Below are 20,816 nucleotides of genomic sequence, written 5' to 3' on the forward strand. Positions count from 1 at the left end.
TTGTACCTTCTCAAGAAAAGGTGGGAGATTTCTTCTGATATGAACAACTCTGAAGTGAAAGCACTATATATGTCTCATCTTTCTTGCCACTGTAAGTTGAGATTACTGCTTCTTTCTGGGATTTCTACTTAAATTAACACCCAGTTCGTGCAATTGTATATCAGAAGGACAAAGGACTGGACATACTGTGGCATGTTCCCACTGTTTATTATATTCTGGTCAGAACCCATGTGTTTTTCTCTAACTAGAAGTTATTTGCCAGGGCCACTGCCCATTTTCGATTGCATTCAAGTTCCAGTGCTCACTCAAGTGTCAGAAAACCATGTGAAGTTTTTTACCTCTTTTTTGAACAAGCACTGGGCTGACCTAAAGTTCTTCAAGTTCTTCTGCCCTTAGGACTTACTCTGATATTTCCAGGTGTCCTTACCAAGAACACCTGCTCTTGGATAGCTCTAGTTTTCAACTTGCCCTTAACTAATCTGACCCTTTTGAAATAGCAACTGCTCAAACCCTTAAAAAAATGTTGTAATGGAATTTTAAAATAAGTGTTAGCTATGAGCAGAAGATTAACAATGGTATCACTATCAGCACTAGTGGAACAAAAGACCTAAAAATTAGTGCTTTGCTGATTTGTTAGGAAATTCTGCGGAAAAAGGTAGCTAGCTCCATACAAAGAATGTTTATTTAGAGTCCCAGACATGGTCCTACATTTAGTGAAAATTTGTCTAAATGAGAGGCTGTTCAATATATATGGGGCTGTCAGTGATGAGTGTGTTTTGGGAATCCAAGTTCCTTTTTCTCCAAGAAAGAGGAGTAAGCCTTTTAGCAACTTGAGACAGGACTGTCTGGTTGTCCCAGAGCACAGTAAGGGAGTATCAGAGTATAAAACAGTCCTCTGTTATACTTGGAAAAAGTACACAGGCAAGAATAATAAATTGGCTTAGGCTTGGGAGAGCAGTCTGTGTGGGAATTATGAAAAATGTGTGCTGGTTTTCTTTCTGCTTCCATCTAAAATAAGATAAAAGACTTCTGTTTTGGGTGACTTGAAAGCATAGCTACCAGTTTCCGTGTTTGGGAGCTATGTGCTGGTGTTTTATGCAAGATCAGCTATTTGTATGTCATACTAAATTTCATTACAAAAATCACATTTTGTTTGATTATTTTACCTTTCCACCCACTGATCCTTTCCTCTGTTCTTCCATCAAGAGTCCTTTCATCTGTTCTTTACCAAGTCTTTGCTACAGTTTTCTTTCTCTAAAAATAGAGCACAGATCAGCTGCTTCTGCAGGTCAACAGTGGAAGTGCTGGAGTATAGCTTCCCTTTCCTTGTCTCTGTACAATTGTTTGGTCCACCAAAAATTTGCCCATCAGCACCATCTGTGCTAACCCAGCCACGCTTAAGCTGCAAAAAGAGAGCAACTAAACCATTGGTCTGAATCTGAACCTTCCCAAACTGGTCCAATTTACTGGAGTTCTAGTGCAACCTTAGTCGTAAATCATTCTCAGCATCACTTTCCAGTCACTGACACTAAACTAGTCTAAAAAGTCTGTGACCTGAGCCTTGCTCCATCTGCAGTTCCTCGTAAAGCCAATCCTCCCATACAGAGACCACTCTCCCTCCTAGGGGTTTGACCCTGGCAGGAACGAGGTTTGTCTTCTCTCCTGGCATTGACACTCCTGGACTCTGTTTTCCCATTAGGGAACAGGGAGCTTCATCTCCATTTGAGGACCACTCTGAAGCTCATTTAATTCATGTTAGTGCTTTGTGTTTCCTGGGATGAAGGAGTTTCAGAAACTTAACAGGAATACACTTGCTACATCCATCCTCACTTCTGTTGCTTGCTGTGTCTCACTTGCTTATTTTGTCTCAGAACCACTCAAGGCTTTATTTGGAGTTAAATGCCCTGTGGCATCAGTCTTGCTTGCTTCCCTCTTCTAAGCTGCTTTTGGCCATTGTTACTTCAAGCAGCTGTAGTTTTACAATTCCCAGATATGTTAAACATATTCTTCTTCCTGTAAGATGTCTTTTATAGCAAAAATAGGGTAAAAACAAATCTAAATTCCAAACTGAATGTAATGCAGTTTTATGAACGAGTCAAGCTTTGTATCTTCTATGATTTCAGGAAAAGAGCAGAGTGTTGCATGAGCTTGATGCAGTTTTTACAGATGAATACAGACAGAGTGCTTAGTTGATCTGAAATTGTCCCTGAAATAAAAGGAACATTAAAGATATGTGTTTAAAAAAGCAGTAAGACAGAGACTTCTTTGGCCTGTATGAGTTAGTCAGAATTTGTTAGGCTGCTTCTCAACACATGGATCAACCTAACAAATATACAATTACTTGCTGGCCAGTATGCCCCTCACATATAATACCCTTTGAGAAAGCAGAAATGGTAAAACCCAGTAATGGCAAGAATCTTACTTCTAATAATAATGCAGTAATATTATTACTGTAGTAGTAATTTTCTCCTGGTGTAACAGTATTTTATTTATTTCAGTTCAAGTGCAAACACTTGAACATATGAGTCACTTCAATTCCATAAGAATTCCATAAGAATTCCATAAGAATTCCATAAGAATTCCATAAGAATTCCATAAGAATTCCATAAGAATTCCATAAGAATTCCATAAGAAAGTCTATTGAAGGGCACTGAGTTGCTGTTGTGAGTAAGTGCAGCATTAAGCCTCCAGTGCTTTACTTATTCTAATGTTTAAGACTCTCCCCTCCCAGTGCTGTCTGTGGAAGGTAGTTTTCTATCATCTACAAAGCTCAGTGCGTGGCCTGGAACACCACAAAATGAACTTAATTTCTGTATTTTATTGTCTCTGTTATTTCAGGTCCACTGAGGTCTATAATGAAAGATCTGCATTCTGACGATAATGAAGATGAATCAGATGAAGCAGATGAGAATGACAATGATTCTGAGTTGGAACGACCAGCGAACACCCAAGGAGGAAGCAGGAGTCACAGGTGAGTGTCTTGTGACAGCAGGGAGCCTGGTGGCCAGGACGTTGTGCTTGTTAGTAATGGGCTATAGCCTTAACTTTCTCAAAAAGCCTGGAGCAGGATATAGGAAGAGGATTCAGACCCTCTTTCTAAAGAATATGCACGTACAAGTGTCTCTTATCTATCAGAATTAGCGATACCCAAGGCAAACTATTTCTATACTAATCTATACTATTATGATGATCCTCATTCATTTGACTTTCCTTGATTTCATGCCTTTGTGACTTAAGGGGAGTAGTCATAAATACTCTTTGGTATAAAGGAGATAAAATTAAGTCCTTCAATTGCTGGATGAGCTATTCTGTACATAGTGTCTCATTTTCAAGATATCTCAGCTTACCAGTTTTAGATTAGGTTGTTAGAACAGGATCAGTGAAATTTGAATTGCAAGTGATTTCTGCATTGCATGAACAGAAATGTAGCAGAAGCTAAAGCAAGCATCTGTCACATAAATTACTTTAAAAAAGCTCTGCAACCTTTTAAGAGTGTACAAAAAATATTGATTATTCAGGCAGTGAATACTTGAAGCTCCACCTAAATAATGCTGAAGTTATGGAAGATCTGAAACAGTCTGTCTTGAGCCTTTTCATAGTGGGTTCTTAATTTGATCCACAGGGCTTTGCAGTGAGTGTGCAGCACCTAAGTGTCAGTATCAGCTACTGCTTAAATGGGGAAGGTAATAGGAAAACATAATGAACGTAAGCTGCATTGTACATTCTAGCAGCTGAAATCAAGGAGAAAGAGACCAAGACAACTAGCAGTTTGAGAATTTGTGTCAGTGATCTTGTGAACAGTTGTCTCAAGCTTAGTTTACCTCTTAAGTGTGGAGATTTTGTTTCAGGTTGTTTGTTTTTTTAACAAAACCTTATCTGTGCTCATTTTATCCCAAATAACTATTCTTTTTCTTCTAGCAATAAATATTCCCTGTTTTTCCTAAGTAATTAAAGGGTGAAGGTCATTCAACTAGAAGCATGAATTGAAGGTTGTTTGACTAGGAGCTGAGTTTGACATGGCCTCTTCTGAGATACTCCATTTTTAGGTTTTAGCCAGGAAAGAAGTGTTAGATATGACAAAAAACAAGGTACTTATCAACTAAGCACTTGTCCAAGTGGGAAGTACAGCTATTCAGAAAGCTTTTAGAAGTGCAGAGAACTATCTCTACCAAATATTTTCCTAATTCCTAATGGCTGTGAACCAAGATACAGGTTCCCCAGTCTGGAACAGCAGCTAATGTTCTAAATAATTTAACTATTTCTTTTACATTAACTGATGCTAGAAGACATGGCATCTCAGCCAAGGGCAAGCAGACAGCATTGTTGTTCATGCTGTGCAGAGCTTTTTCCAGAGCATGGCCCCTCCTCTGATGCCTTTCTTCCATGTGACCGTGATTAATGATGTCTTGCTTAAGAAGGGGTCATTCTTAGTGTCCTACCTCAAAGTGCAAGATGAGTTCATCCCTGTTAACAGCCCGTTGTCTGGAGGTGTAATCTTTTGGCTCATTTTTTCCATAGGGTTAGTCTGAGTGGTGGCAGTGACAGTGACAGCAGTTCAGCTTCCTCCCCACTACATCACGAACCAGCACCACCCGTACTGAAAACCAACAATAACCAGGTAAAGTGAGGATTTGTAGATGCAGTCCTGATGAGCTGATATGATATTCTGACTACTTCAGTGAAGTTGCTTATTCTGCGTATGGAAATAAGAGCTTTTTGTCAATATTTGGTTTAGCAAATACTGTAGACCAAAGTAATATGTTCATGCCAGTTAAGTTCAAATATTCTGTTGGGGAAAAAAACCCTGTGGAGCAGTTTGTGTGCAGAAGAGAGGAAGGAGATTTCATGTCCAGAAAGCATTCTTACTATCCACCAGCAACTCTGTAGGGTTTTTGAAGTTACCTGTAAAAAAAGTTACAAGTTTTTAAGAGAGAGTCTTTTGGGGAAAAAAGCTAACTATAAAGATGAAAAATAGTGCATTTACTGGAGACAAAAACACAGGAAAAATGAAACACCTATCTATGGCTGTTTGTTTAATGAAAACTAACTTCTACAGTGGCAATGTAATTGTTAAGTAATTCTAAGTGTCAGTATCCCACTCGTTCACAACTTTCACATTCCTTTTCCCTTCAGTTATCTAACAGAAGATCTGTCCATATGGTTAGACATTCCAAATAATAGCAGTATGCCATCTAAAATTGAAGGTTACATACCTTCTTCCACTTTTATAATTGGGCTGAAGTTTATAATCGAGCTGCAAATCAGAAATTTAGGGAAGCATTATGAGAATTCAAATTGTTTGGACCATAGCCACACGTGAAATCTCTGCTTGATAGCATAGTGCTGCTCGCCAGGGTGACACTTGTGACTGATGAAATAAGGTTTATGTTGACTAAGTCCATTCACAGAACTAAAGAGCTAAGACACAGTATTTCACATCCTCAGATGTGATCATTGCTGTCTCATCTAAACAAGAGTACTTCTGATGTTAGATTTCAGCTGCACACCAAGAGCACTGTAAGGAAGCCACTTTTTTAGATTTACTGTGGTCTTGCTAAGGTTTTATTTAAAAACATTAATTTGTCTTCCTTTAAAAACAAGAAAAGCATCTGAGAGGTACTGGATCTATGCCTAGAGGCCTGTGTTTTTCCAAAGAGAGACTTGTTATTCCACTGGCCTACACAGCAGTAAGCCCAGGGGCTTTTTTCCTTCAAAAACATACCTTTGCTTTCTGGCCATGTGTCAATTTTGGCTGAAAAAAATCCATAGGTAAGGTTAACTCAGGTCTATAGTAACTTCCTATGTAAAGGGAAATGGCTGCCTGCTTGCTGTATGGTGCTGGTCACTTTGGGAGCACACAAGTAATTTTACTCTTATATGCCAAGGGAAGTGGAAATGAAAGGGAACTTAAAGAAAACTGTCAGTGAGGCTTCTTGCAAGTGTAGGAGACTTGCTTTTACATGCCTTTTTTCCTTCCTTTTTGTGCTAAGTTTTGTCCTGTGTTGTGACTCTCCACTGTGGTTTTGGAGAGAATCATGCTCATGATGTTACTCTTACATACAATGAAATGTGAAACAAAACCTCCTGTAATCTGTAATAATTTGTTTTCCATTGATGTTTTCCAGAAAATACATTCCAGATTAGCAATGACATGTTGATTTTTTTGAATTTTTTTTTTTTCAGACTCTATATCCAGCCTCAAAAACTCTGTGTTGTGTGTGCAGAAAATAGAACTCTAATCAGTTCTTTTCCCCTCAAATATTGCTCACTTTAGTCCTAAAACATTCATATGAAGCATGGTGTTCTGCTGCTTGTTGACATGCTCTTCCTAACTGTAGTTCAGTACTGGGTGAAGCATTCTTGGTTTCTATATATGGTAGTGTGGCTTTGTATGACATTGAAAAAAGGGTACCATCTACATACGAGAGAAATTACTGTCATACAATGTTAGTTTTAGTTATTTCCTAGTTGCAGTTGGTGGAATAATTTCAAAAACTATGTTACAAAATCTATCATAGAAGAAAAGAGCATGAAAAATAGACTGATAAAGTGGCATCTCAAAGGCACTGGAGAATACCTTGTCCTAATTTTGTACCTGCAGAATAAGACTTCTTATCCCACTAGCATGCAAAAGATAGAAAAATGTCTTGAGGAGGCTTCATGATATAAAATCAATTCTTTTAAGCACTAGTAATATAAATATGATCTCAATGCAGCAACTCCTAATCCTCTGCTGCTGACTGGTTTTTTTCTGAAAAGTATGAATAGATTGTATGTAGATTGAAAAATTAAAAGCTAAATTTTGAGTTTTGATTACCTTTTCTCCAGTTCTTACATTCCTTGTTTTGTTAACTGATAGGAGATTTTTTGTTGTAATTGTATTCAATTATGCATTTAAGTTTTACAGGATTTTCTTTCTTTTTCCAGATTTTGGAAGTGAAAAGTCCAATAAAGCAAAACAAGTCTGATAAACAAATAAAGAATGGGGATTGTGATAAGGTAAAATGAGAATAAAGTAAACTAGACCAGAATGTGATATTAATGTATTTACTAAATAGCAGCTTTTGTTACAGAATAAATCTTAGTAATTAGCATACCTTTGCTTTGAGTATCTTTAGGTGCAGATTTTTCTTATTCTGTAATTCTTTCTTCTTCTTCTGTCTGTCTGTCTGATTTTTTTTTTCCTGTGGTGAATTTTTTTTTGTGTGTGGTTTTTGGGGTGATTTGGCAAATGTTACCAGGTGGGAACCTGTTATCTCTGTTTATATTAACTACTGTCCACTGTGATTTTGCTTTATGCTTCCCTGATGAAATGATAATTTTGAAGAGTTCACAGCTGTACTTGTAGCAAATAAATGAATTTAAAAAAAACCCAAAACCCATATTTTCCAGAATCTTTTCTGAGGGCTGTGAGTTAGGAAGTAGGAATATGATTTAACATGTTAACTAGAATTATATGAAGCAACAATTACCACTTAACAGTAAGACAGTATTTTTTGAAATTGTGTCTGCTGGTAATGGGTAAGAGCTCTAAGACCTGGTGTGAATGAACATAGCACAATTTCCCAATATGGACAAGGTCCCTTGAAGGTCCATTTTTAAAGGTGATAATCAACTTTGTGATAATGTGGGGCAGGACACCAGAGTTCTAGTGTATGCTGCTAGATTTTCTGTGCCCTGATCCATATGCTCCTGAGGTTTCTTGATCTGGGTGCTGTATCTCTCTCTGCTTAAAAGCAAAATTTCTAATGGCTCAGGCTGAAGGAGAAAGTTGATAACTGGGTGGAGGGGTGGGACATATTTAACATGCCAGGAAAAAGGACAGTGGAATTACCACTGGATTATTCTTGCTTATTTTTCTCCTTTTATATTGTTGACATGGAAAATTAATTGTGGAGCCTTTGGAGAAAGAGGGGGTTGTGAACCTTTGGGGTTTTATTTCATATGAAATGGTGGGAGATGTTTATTGAAGAGGCTGTTTTGGCATCCTTAGTCTGCTTGACACTTCTTGCCACAACTGAGATACAGGTGTTACTGTCTGCAGCTAAGAAGCAACTGATAACAATTTCAGCTGCATGAAGTATCGTAAGAAAGCTCACAAAAACTTGTATTTGGGTTGCATTGAGCTATTGAAAGCCAAACTACTGAAAAAGGAAATTTAGCTCAAAGAAGATTTAAAATGAAATTTCAGTTTATATTGGTTTTGAAGACATCTGAAGTTTATGAAATACATAGCTGTGACTTAATTAACAAGTTGTTTATGGGGGGGGGATTTGTTTCTAGGCGTATCTCGATGAACTAGTAGAGCTCCACAGAAGATTAATGACATTGAGAGAAAGACATGTACTGCAGCAGGTGAGGAGCACTCATGCAATATCACAGTGTGCTCATTGGAATTGTGAAGTCCAAGTCATATCTATTTCTTAATAGTCTTCAAGCCTAAATGATCCATGCACAGCTCATTACCGCTTTCAGTGCAGCTTAGGGATTTTTTACTCATGCATTTAATTGTGTTGTCAAACCAAAAAACAAACTGAGAAATGCTTATCTGAGCTAGATTTTTCACTGGTTCGTTGTTACGTTTCTCAACTTACTTTATCAATAATTACAAAAACAGGAGGTTTTTGACATGGTTTGGTACTAATTTTAAGGTAAAAGTCTTGATGCTTTTCCCTGGAAATGACTGGTGTTTTCACAGAAACAATTTAAAATGTTTTCTATGGCAAACAGAACACGTGGAATTCAAAGCAAAACTCACTTCGGGCAAAATCACAATACATTCAGTGTGTCTTCTGAAGTCAAGAAGAGAGTAAAATACAAAAATAGGCAAACCAAGAAGGCCTCAGATTTATTTAATGGTTATGGAATAGTAAGAATAAAGAACAGTATTCTTTGTTTTAGGAAATATCAGGTACTATTGGATTACAAATTATGAAGGTTGAACAATAACTGTAACAATTAAACTGTAGCACAAGTGTTTTTATTATGTTTACTGCAATTATGTGCCGGTTGTGGACATGTTGTAAATAGGGAAATTCTACCACTTCTAAATGATTTCTACCATTTATCAAATTTCTAAGCATTTGGGTGGGTTTGTTAAAAATATTTTCTGAGTCACAAAATTAAGCTGTTTATTAGTTCAGGCTCAATATTGTGAGTAAAGATGAAAAAAAAATTGTTGTCAGTAAAAAGGGAGACCTTGATTAAGCATATTGTCAGTTAAAGAGGTATTTTAATAGCCTTGTCAGATTTCATAAGTTAGGACACACGATGATGCATGTTGGTTATCTGTATTTAGTGCACAGGTGTTTCACAAGGCATACTTTCAGAATGGTGGCAGAGGTAGATTTTTATCTAAATTGGGAAATTACTGCACAGGAGGATAAAATATTGTAATTACCACTCCACATAACATTATTCATTCGTTCTTAGAGAGCTTGCATAAAAAGTGAATATGCGCTGTATTGTAAATTTGTTTACTATCTTTGCTTTATGAGCACTCGCTTCCCCAGTTGTCCAAGGTGTAGTTTTTGAATTGTTTCACCTCTGGTAGAGCTTTGTAGCCAGCATTATGCAGTTACCAGCTGTCAGTACAAAGCTATACTGCTGCCCTGCCCCAGCATGGTCTGGCCATAAATCCAGCTTTGTCTGTGACTCTATCAGCAGAGCACAGGCTTAGGTTGCTTCAAGTGAAATTTTGAAAAATATCATCAAAGCTTTTTCTGCAAACCAACAAACAAGAAATGTTTTTTCCTCCATGAATATGTTTAGCAGTGGAACAGAGTGAAAGATTTATGGGCAGAGTCCAAGCTAGACAGTGGTACAGTTCTGTATCAGTAGCTCATAACTGCATAATGGTGGCCACAGGGGTCTACAAGAATTCAGTGAAGAGCCAAGTTACTAACCAGTTTACTGTTAGCTGTTCTGCACTAGAAAATATCTATGCTGTTTTGAAAAAAATAATGCAGTTTAGTTTTAAAGCCTTTAATCCTTTAATATTCTGCAATTAATTAGTTAATATTATATCAGTTTACAGAAGTATATTCTCAGTATCAAATGGATAACTTGCAGATAGTAAGTTATTCTCTGCATTACAAGTAAGCTGTCATCCTGTCTTAACTCTGCAGCTATGTAATTAAACTGAAATACTTACAGTGAACACAGAAATAAAAAGAATATAGAGCTGAGAAAGCTTTTAGGAATAAATGTAATAAATACCCCTTAAAGAATTAATGTAATAAATACCCCTTAAAGAATTAATGTAATAAATGTGAAACTTCTAGACCAAGAAATGTGAGGGTCTAGAGACTATAGGAAGCACAAAGGTCAGGAGAGCAAGGAATAAAACTGTAGAAAGAGATGGTGTTTACTAGAGGAAAAGAGGGACTGAGTGCAAAAATATGCAATGGAAAACTGTAAGTACCTGCATGGATTTTCAGGGTGTTGTTGAAGTGGAATGAGGTAGAGTTCTGTGTTCCTTCCTGAGTGGTGATTGTCATCTCTTTGTGTCAGAGCAGATAACAACCTCTTGTCCATGTCAAAGCCACAGAATCTAGGGAATTTTAGAGAAAGGACTTGCAAGGGAAGAATGAAGGCACTGATAATTCAGAAGCACTGGATTTTGAAATTTATGCTGAGGGATGTGAAAAGAAGGCAGGTTTTTGCAGTCTCAGTTGTTAGCAAGTCTATAGGCATGACAAGAAACAGAAATGCAGCTGAGTTGGAAATGAGGAAAAAAGATACCTGTTTGAGAATATAACTCCTTCCCAAGAGAGGCATTTCTCTATGAAACGCTTTGTAAAAGGAAGATGATATAAATCTGCAAAACAGAGGGAGGAGGAAGGAGAGATGTGATACTGAATTGCAAGTGCCTGGACATGTAGCTAACTAATCCTGTTGTGAAGTGATAGTTACAGATGTGTAAGAATTGCTCATGGGGCAGAATACAGGTGAAAAGGAATATTTGACGAAGAAATTAGTCCTGTGAGAATCACCTGAACAATTTTTATGTGACTGTTGGACCATGACTAGATGTATACTGCTCTGAAATTACATTTTTAAAAGAAACCTCTCTCACACCTCTTTTACATGAAAGAAAAGTTTGGAATTTGCAGTGATGAGTCATGCTTTTTTGTTTGGTTGGCTTTTTTTGGTTTGTTGGTTTTTTTCCCAGCCTGTGATTTCCATTGAAATAGGTAGGAAGGGCTGAGTCTGCAATCAGATGTTAATATTTCATGTCCCACATATTCAAATTTGACTGTCTAAAGCTGGGTCCCTAACTGCATTTTCAGTGCAGATGATGTTATCATGACGCCAGGGGAGGCAAGAAGATTCCTGGTCAGACTTTGTGTCTTACTTTGAGGCATCAGGAGCCTTATATTAAGGTGGTGAAAAATCTCTTTAAAGCCAGTGCACTAGACAAAACAGGCATAAGGAAGTTGAGAGTTCGTAGCCCTGCTGAAGATTACATTTCTCCTCTCCACAGTGTGCTTAATTTCAGATGGCAACTGTGTTCTGTGAGTCATCAGAAACAGGGTAATAGGGTTAGGACGAGGCTGGACTGATGATCGTGAAGGTCTTTTCCAGCCTGAGTAATTCTATGAATCTATGGTGATTCTGAGCAAAGGACAGCTTGCAGGTCTGGAAGCTACCAAACCACATAAAACTCACTATTGACTAAAAAATGACAGTGTCATAGTTGCAGTTCAGCTTCCCTAGCACACACACACTCATTTGCTTGTTTAAAGGCAGATAAATAGTTGTAGTAGATGGATAATGATGAAACTGAGCTGGAAAGATACTGTGTAAAGAGAGATGTACATTACAGCAGGAAAAGAAAGCTTACTATAGCAGGAATAAATGGGATACTTCTGCTCTTTGCAGTCTGAGCTTTTGGAATAAAACATTTAAATGCTCTGTTTTTAATATTATAAAACTCAGGCCTTCTGGCAACTAATGCCATCCTTTTATTATTTTTCAGGAATTTCTGAGTAGTATAAGGATGCGTATGCTTAATACTCTTAGTCACTAACTTGTCATTGATTGGAACACACAGAGGTGTTTTTCATTGAGCTGTCAGGGTGTACTTTGATACATTTTTGTACATCCCTTAAAACTTTTGGAGTTCGTTTCAGTGTGATTTACAAGGTGTCCTGACACAGTGGCTGTATTTCTTGTTGAGTGGATGATGGATGTGTTTAAAATGTTTTTTTCCCTTGGCCTGGAGGTTAAAAGCACAAATAGAACCTGATCAATTAAAGTGCTTATCGGTGTTTTAAAATATACAGTGCTGTTTAAAAATATGTGTTAACACTTTCATGTATCTTTTGTTTCTAAAACCATGTGTATTGCTGTCGGGGCTAGGAGGGGTGGTAATGTTCCACCACAATGTGAGGAAGCATTAGACACAATTCTTCAGCATCTCTATGTCTTCCTGGCCTCAACTTCTGTAAAACTCTTGTGCAGCCATTTATTTATTGCACAGAGGATATTTGGACACTAAACCTGAGATTAGATTCCTACCTTTATTAAAGGAGGCTGGATTGACTCTTTAACTTTACTCTCTTAGATGAGGCTCTTGAGTGCCAAAAATGACAAACTTCACATATTGGACTTTCCTTCTGGTAACAGCCAATCTTGGCACATTTGATTTTTTTTCTTTTTTCTCTCTCGTGTTAATTGCAGAACAGTGGGAGTCACAACAATCCGTGAATCAACAAGTGGACAAATGAAGTTGGCAATTTTAGGTTAAAAATTCCCATGCAGGAAAAAAATTAAAGCCAAGAGGTTCAGATTTTAATGAAGTATTAAGAGCAGCAGGATTGTTCTTAAGTACTTCCACAATTTTGAACAGCTGCAAACCAAAGTAAACAGATGGTAGTTTTTTTTTTTTTCCAACCTAGAAAATGGGAAGTGATTGGGAAGGGAGATTTTTACAGTAACAGGCATTTCCCTTTTATTATCTGTTTTCCATTCTGTTTAATTCATCCTGGGCTGCGTCATTCCATCTTTGGCAATACACATGAAGTAATTTCATTTATTGTCAACATAGTCTTCTATGGTCTGAGAAGAAAAAAAAGGTCATGGAGACCAGAAAATTACAAAAGATCGAGTTTAAATTAATTGTTCTTTCAAGTTGGTGTATTCTTAACAGATTAGACATTTTAAGGTGGGCTCTGTAAACCATGTGTGCATATGACTGTATCTCCTGCAGCTATGGAGGTGGAATCACAGATTAATAAACCTCAAACATGCAAGGCGTATCTAGCAGCAGCATTTCAGTGGAGGTATATGTGGAAGCCCTAGAAATGAGTGAGCTTCAAAGTGAAGGGCATAAACCTCAGTGCCATGGAAGGGATGGTTGGAAAGGCTGAGCAGAAGAGCAATGTTCTGTCAGTCCATGATGCTACACAGAGCACTCCCTTCCCTCTTCAGGAGGGGGTGCCTTTCTGTGTACTCACTTGGGATGTCTCTGACTCAGACTGAAACAGTGCATAAGAGATTCATAGCCATAATTTGTTGTTAGTGTGTTAACCCTATCTGATAAATCATGCTTTGTCTTTCCAAGATGCTGCATTGGTTTTGTAGGTAGGTGCACTTTGAACTTAACATAACAGCAGTTACTTGTTACAGCACTTGAATTATGTGTTGAGTATGATTGCAGTTCAGAGACTAAAAATGTCAAACCTGCAGAAAGGCACAAGTTAGATATGTACCATTGTTATCACAGAATGGTTGAGGTCGAAAGGCATCTCTGGAGGTCATCTGCTCCAACCTCTTCCTGCTCAACCTGGGGCATATAGAGCTAGGATTGTGTCCAGATGGCTTTTTAATATCTTCAGGGACAGAAACTCTGCAACTTCCTTGGCAACCTTTTCCAGTGCGGGGTCACCTTCGCAAGTGTTATATCATGTTCAAAGAAAACCTCCTGTGTTCAGTTTGTGCCCATTACTTCTTGTCCTGTCACTGGACACCACTGAAAAAAAACTTGGGTCTGTCTTCTTTACGTCTTCCCATAATATATTGGTACACATTTGTAAGATCTGCTCTGAGCCTTTTCTTCTCCAGACTGAAGAGTCCCAACTCTCTGTCTTTCTTCACAGAAGACATGTTTTAGTCCCTTTTCTTCTCAGGAAGACTTAACAGCTCTCCTCTTCCTTGTTTGGATGAAGGCTGTGATTGTAGATTAAGTAGTCACCAGAAGTCATCTTATGCCTTTGGTAGGAGTCTTTCATGGCTGATTTGGTTTCAAGAAATTTATTTAGGTCCATTACTCAAGAAACAATTGCTAGTATGTGATCTAGCAGTTGATGAGAGAGCTCTTGAATATGTTTGGTTTTTTTATATGGACTATATTCTGTAGGGATTGATTTCTTTCCCTTGCTCTCAGAAAGACTTTTGCCAATTCTTTTCTAACACAGCCTGCTTAGCAGCTGCCTACACCATAAATATTCCAAACAGAGATCTGCGTGCTATTTTTTTATTTATTTGTTTTGTTATGGCTTGTGGTCTGTGAGGAGAGTGTTTTTGTTTTTTTTTTTTTTTCTTTCCTTTTGTTGTATAAAGACAGAATAAGAAAATACACAGATTTTCTTTTAACATACAAAAATATTCTCAATGGTAATGTTTGCTGGAACATCAGATGTGTAGGCTGGCATTGTGGTTGATGATGATCTAAGAAAAAATCTGAGGTGCTTGATATGGAACATAGTTGGCATCAGAAGGGCACTTTGTGATAAGGATAATAGTTTAACCCTTGTTTTGTGTCTCTGTAATACTTAGTGGCATGTTACAACATTCAGTGGTCATGTGAAACTGCTGAAAATCTTAACTGCATCTTCTTTTCCCTTTCAGGTAGTAAATCTTATAGAAGAAACTGGACACTTTCATATCACAAATACAACCTTTGACTTTGATCTTTGCTCACTGGATAAAACCACAGTCCGTAAACTACAGAGTTATCTGGAAACATCTGGAATCTCCTGAGGATTCAGCATCTGGCTGCATCAGAAACTGTTCTTTGAATGAAACATTCAGGATGATGCAACCAAATTGGGGAGGAAAAAACAAAACAAAACAAAACAAAACAAAAAACAAAACAGGCCTCTTAAGCTTTATTCTTCTTTAAAGCTAGTCATCATTTCTTGACAACGGAGAGGAAAAGTCACAAGACTCAGAGGACCACTCTTCTCACAAAGAAAATGCTCTGGAAGTGTTTGCCTGGCTAGCCTTGAAAAACAAACACACGAAAACACACAAATATACTTGGTCTTAATGAATGTGTATGATATCATGTATCTCTCTCTGTGGTGCTCTAGCCCACGAGATGAATGCATGTTCAACACACTGCCTTATTACATAACTGATCTATTTATTAATACACACATGTATTCTAAAGTCAGTGAGTCATCGAATGACACTATCAGATATTGCAAGTAGTGGGGTCCCATGTGTGCTCTGTTGATGCAGTACTATTACAAGCCTAGTAACCTTACTCATGTTAAAATACCACTACTTACTATCGTTAGTCACTTAACACGCTACAGTCTTGTTTCCTCTTCTTCAGTTCCAGGAAACAAGATAAAAACTTGGGGATCAAACAGTGGTCTTAAATTTTATATCCTGTCTGTTACAGCAGGTTGGACCACAGCAGGTTGGACTGCAGCAGGTTGGACCGCAGGTCCTTGATTCTATCCATTGAATCTTGATCTTGACCATGGTAGAAAATGCACCAAATAGGATCATATGACTTGCTGTCTAGCCTTAGTGAATAGTAGGACTTTTGACAGAAAATGTTACGTATACTGTCCTGAATCCAGCATCTTTTGCAGTCTGCATTCTTGTGTCTGTTTTAGGAAATGAAATGTATGTAAGAGTGAAGGTTTTCTGCAGGATCATCATAAGAGAAGAAATATTGTTCCTGTCTTCTAAGGAAATGTTGTAGAAAATTCTTAATTTGGAGCTATTTATTACTACAAGTTTCAACACCCTGCTGCCAGTGTGTGACTTACCATAAAGCTATTTGCATAACCTTTGTGTTTGTTCATGTAGTATATGGTATGGTTAGTTTGGTTTATGGTTTTTTGTTTTGTTTTTACAACTGCTAAATTAAAACCCTCTCTTTGAAAAGAAAAAGATATGTTCTTACACACTTTCATATTAGAATAAATACATACATGTTGTATCATATATATGTGTGTGTACATACATATATTCCTGCACCTGTATATATGTGTACATACACATGTATATATGCTTCTTGCATTTTCAAGATTTTGGTATCTGTTTAATAACTTGCTTGTGTTTCCAGAAGGATTTCTTGCCTATAAAAATGAGTACTCTTTCGTAACATCCATTATTCCTTAAAATCAGTATCCTTTATGCATTATCCACCAAAATAATGTGTACTCAATTTCACTTCAAAGCTCCGTGCTTTCATAATGCTGATGTTTTCTTGATGAAAGCGTCACCCTTCTATTAGAAGCTCAATCTCTCAATGAAAAGAGAAAATTATTTAAAAAATACTTCTGGATGCAAAAGTTTATTCAGGTTTGGCAGCCTTAAACATGTATCTTGTTTCTGGACAGGCCAGTATGTCATGTGTATGCTTATATGCCACTTGTAGTTTGTGTGTGTAGAGCTGAACAGTAGTATCTGTATGACTTAACTGTTTCATGCACACAGTTTGTGCAGCACTGTAAAATTGAATTCCTGTTGGGGTTATTTCTTATTAAGGTGGTAAAGCTTAATACTGTTTTTTTAAGTCCAAAGAAAATTTTACACTTTACTCTTTTTGAGAGGGCGGGATACGCATTTGGTTGGGAGCTTTTTTTCATATTTAAAATGTTGTTTGACCACACTCTTCAGGAAGGCCTTCTCAGGCTTCCCAAGAATAAGTGTACTTTTTCAGTAATGTTATGACTCTTATTGATGATTGGCATGAAGCATACTTGAAGCGTTATGTTGTTATTTTAAGTCCATGTCTTAATGTGCAATTGGGGTGTGAGGGGAGGAGGAGCGGGAGTGTAAAGTTACAGGAGACAGGGGATAGTGGGGATAGGGAATGGGTGCATGTAAAGGGGATACACTTCAATTTTTATTGATTATTTTATATGAAAATGTCTGGAACTCTAAAAGCAACTTTAAAAATGTTTGGTCTACCAATGTGTGTTCAACTTCCTCTCTCTTAGTTATATTAGACACATACAGGATTTTGTCCATTTGACATTTGTAATTCTGTGGTAAAAACTCATTGTGTTTCAGGAGGGGAAGAATCTTATAATACTTCTGCTATGATTGTTGCACTGTTTTGTTAGAAATGGTGAAATGAATCATTTTACCATTAAAATGCCAGATGAGCTTTATTTTATGACTTAGGTGGAAGAACACAGCAAATAGAACAGGTATAAAAAGAGATGAACAGCAATTGCAGTATCCAGTTAGTGCTGAAGTTCATGCAAATTGTGGATCGTCCTTAAAACTCTCAAGTTTTCTAATTCAATAGTAGAGGGGAGAAAATAGACTGCAGTCTCTGTGTGTGTGTTTGTGTTGATTTTTTCACAAAATTCTGATAGAATAAGAGTTACTAAGTGTTGATCTAAATAAAAAAATAAGCTATTTTCATCTAATTTTGTATGCAGACACAAAATAAATCCTTGTTCACTTAGTTTCAGGCATTGATATTTCTCTTAAAGAAAATATACTAAGATATCCTTCCAAGTCTTCATTGTATCTGAGCATTGCCAAGCCTTTAGTGCATGTGAGCACTCATGTTTTCAGGATGGGTTGAAGTGTTTTGGCAAGAAATGTTTTGCAGTTTTACTTTACATCAAACTTCATTTAAATCAAAGTTGTATGTGAGAATTTTGAATAATTAATTGAGGTGAGCTGTAAAGCTGTAAGTTGCAACATCAAAAAAAAAAAAAACAAAATTCAGCATAAGTGAGTCACTGTTACTAGGACTGTAACTGTATCCAGTAGTAAGGACAATTTTCAGTGGAGAGATGTCTGATTTGGGAAGATAAACTTTATTACCTTTTCCAAAGTCTGAATCCACTGAAAAGCTTTACAGTTTTAATATCATCTAGATTTGAATAGCATCCCCTCCATGCTAAAGAGAAAGCACAAGGAAGGAAAAAGTTTCATACACTGAAGCGAGGAATATTCCATGGTAAAACAAAATTCATGCTTAGTCTTCAGCCTTTGGATTGTACGAAATGGTTGATCATTTTTCTCTCCTTTGCCATGGTTGGACGTTTTTAGGTTAAGACTCTGCTTTCAATTTCAGAAGCAGAGTATACAGAGTACAGTACATTTGGAGAGACAACAATATCTCTCAAGTGTCTTTTAGTCTGAGGGAATGAAATTACAAGTTTGGGGGTTTTGTCTAACCCATTGTCCTTGTTTCCCATTCTTGCAGTGTATATTCACAGTCTGAATTGGGTCCTTGGCCCTTGCTTAAGTATCATCTAGGTTTCTCACAAGCTACACTAGAGTTTTGGCATCTCTTGAATATTTCAAGCCCCATTACTTATTTTTCAAACTTCATGGGAAGGCTGTAGAATGGTCTGAAGAGAAAACTGCTCTGATCATTTGTTGTAGGCATTATCCTACTTCAGACTTTACTCTGATGGTGGGATGTTTGAATTGCTTCATTATTGTCTTTGTTCATATACATCATACCCCATCTTTTACCACTTGCAGCCTAATGGCAAACAGGTTTCAGACTTTAGAAGATTTTTTTATTTTTTGTGTTTTCTTATTGGTCCTTTGATATACAGCTTGATGTAGTGTAATGCATTGAAATTGCCATTATTGAGAAAATTTTGTCAAATTTTCAACCTTATCAGGGAGCTGCAAAAACAAGCAGTGCAAAAGATATTCCAAAATTTAAGAAGTGCAAGGCACCTGCTTTTATGAGCCTCAATAGCTTTCTTGATTGCTAAGCAGTACATAAAAGAAGGAAGTGTACACCAGGAAGCTACTGTTGGGCATAAAAGTCTTGCTAACAGAAGTTGGGGAGTAAAAGTCCTGTATCTGCAGTCATTTTGTATGTGCTCCTGAGTTAATCTGCATTCACACAGCTAAACCAATGATGTTTTCAAGTCTCACTGTGTATAAATGAACATCAAAGCACATTCAGGTCCTTGCATTTGCGTGAGCTGGAAGAAATGAAACTGTGACTAGACAAGAAAAAGTATCACCACAATAAGAACAATACCCTGTGGGTGGGAGTTTGGAGGGTGGGGGGTTGAAAGTCAAGAAGAGATCCCTCCCTTAGTAGCTGAATGTGATTCCTTTTGTTAACAAGAGAATATATTTTGCTGGTCAGCAGTTCTGTCTGATCTAAGATAGTGTGAGAGCCTGCAGTGTAGCAGGTTCCTTGGTTCACTGGTGGTGTTGCTGACCTGATGAGAGAGGTGTATTGCAGCATCATACAAAAGTCTTAGAAGTCTTACAGTTTGAGATGCTAATGTCTGTTTAACATTTAAGTGTTACATCTTATTTTTATTACATGTTTAGGTTGGCCAGATTGATTCTGCTACAAAGTAATAATCTTGCATTTTTCATTTACGTTTTAATTTTTCCAGTCTGGAAATCTGAGCAAAGTCAAATGTAGGTCTGTGAATACAGCAGATGTATTTTCATCATCACTCAGCATAACTCGGGAAGTAACTGTTTCCTGAATGTTACATCAAATAGGTCATATATTTTCCTGTCTTCCTCCAGAGAACTGATGGAGAATAGCAAGGAATAAACACTTACATTTTATCATTGCTCACAGGGAGAAAGAATTAAATGTCTGGGTCCTATGTGGGAAATAATTTCTGAAGCTGTCAGTTGCATCTTTTTAGTAAGACCTAGAAATAAAGCCTGTCTCTCCAGGGTAGAAAAAGGAAAATCCACTAAAAATATTTTCACTCCTATAATCATGTCTTTTCCCAACTATTACATTCTCCTTTCAAAAGCTTAAACATCCAATGGTCGGTAGAGAGACTGCATACAAACCTTTAAAGAATCAAAGGTATTGGCAAGATAAAACAAATAAGTTGTATTAAGAGCCTGGTTTCACAAGTAATAACATCGTAATGCTGATACTGCTTTCAGTGCAGGGCTTACATTCCTAACACATGTGGTTTGTGTATCCGTATCTGAGTGGGTGGTCTAGAAAACACTGCAAAATGCCTCAGGAGGGCTCAGCTTTTGAGTAGTGCAGAAGAGACGCACAGGATAGCCTTAACCAGCACCACCCAGGCTATTCAGGATAAAGCAGTTTTCTTTCAGCTTTCATGAGCTGCTAGGTTCTCACTTTTCTTATTCATGTAAATATCTGAATTGTTCTTTGCAACTATGCCAGTCCCCTCTCAGAAGCTTCATGCTTACTATGGATTTGGTTAGGCTTGGGGTGGGGAAGGTTTAATGTGGTTGTTACTTTTTTGGGGCAAGCCAAGGGGAAACAGAATGTGGTTAAGTCTTATTTTTCACTGAAAAGTTTTCCTTAAAAAATTCTCTTACATGTGGGAAGATACTGCTTTCTTTAGCATAATTTTTTGTTAGCGTGGTGTATAATAGTGGAATTAAGATGGAGCTTCCTTGAAAAGATACACATGTAGGATAAGGATGTGGCTTGATGGAGCTCTTGATAGTCTGTTGGTCCAGTGCAAACAGGGCAGCCTAGGAGTGTTATTTTTGTTATATTTATAGATAATTTTTATTACTATCAGCAATGTATGCATATGACTACCTCTGCCTGTGTAGCAAGTAAAGTAAGTGATTAAGGTACTCAATTAGTTTTTGACGGTCTCTTGCCTAAGATC

The 20,816-nt window shown here is 37.3% G+C and overlaps 1 protein-coding gene across 1 annotated transcript in view; it reads left to right on the forward strand.

Moving 5' to 3' along the window:
• MLLT3 (MLLT3 super elongation complex subunit) overlaps positions 1-16,134 on the forward strand; it is a 110,534-nt gene extending 94,400 nt beyond the window's left edge. The window contains exons 8-12 of the mRNA XM_071730520.1: positions 2,839-2,971; positions 4,519-4,618; positions 6,928-6,999; positions 8,284-8,355; positions 14,854-16,134. Coding sequence (XP_071586621.1) covers positions 2,839-2,971; positions 4,519-4,618; positions 6,928-6,999; positions 8,284-8,355; positions 14,854-14,985 — 509 coding nt within the window. The 3' untranslated portion in view covers positions 14,986-16,134. The remainder of the gene's footprint in view (positions 1-2,838; positions 2,972-4,518; positions 4,619-6,927; positions 7,000-8,283; positions 8,356-14,853) is intronic.
• Positions 16,135-20,816: the final 4,682 nt, after the last annotated feature.

Source organism: Heliangelus exortis, chromosome Z (assembly GCF_036169615.1).
Source record: "Heliangelus exortis chromosome Z, bHelExo1.hap1, whole genome shotgun sequence".
NCBI lineage: Eukaryota > Metazoa > Chordata > Aves > Apodiformes > Trochilidae > Heliangelus > Heliangelus exortis.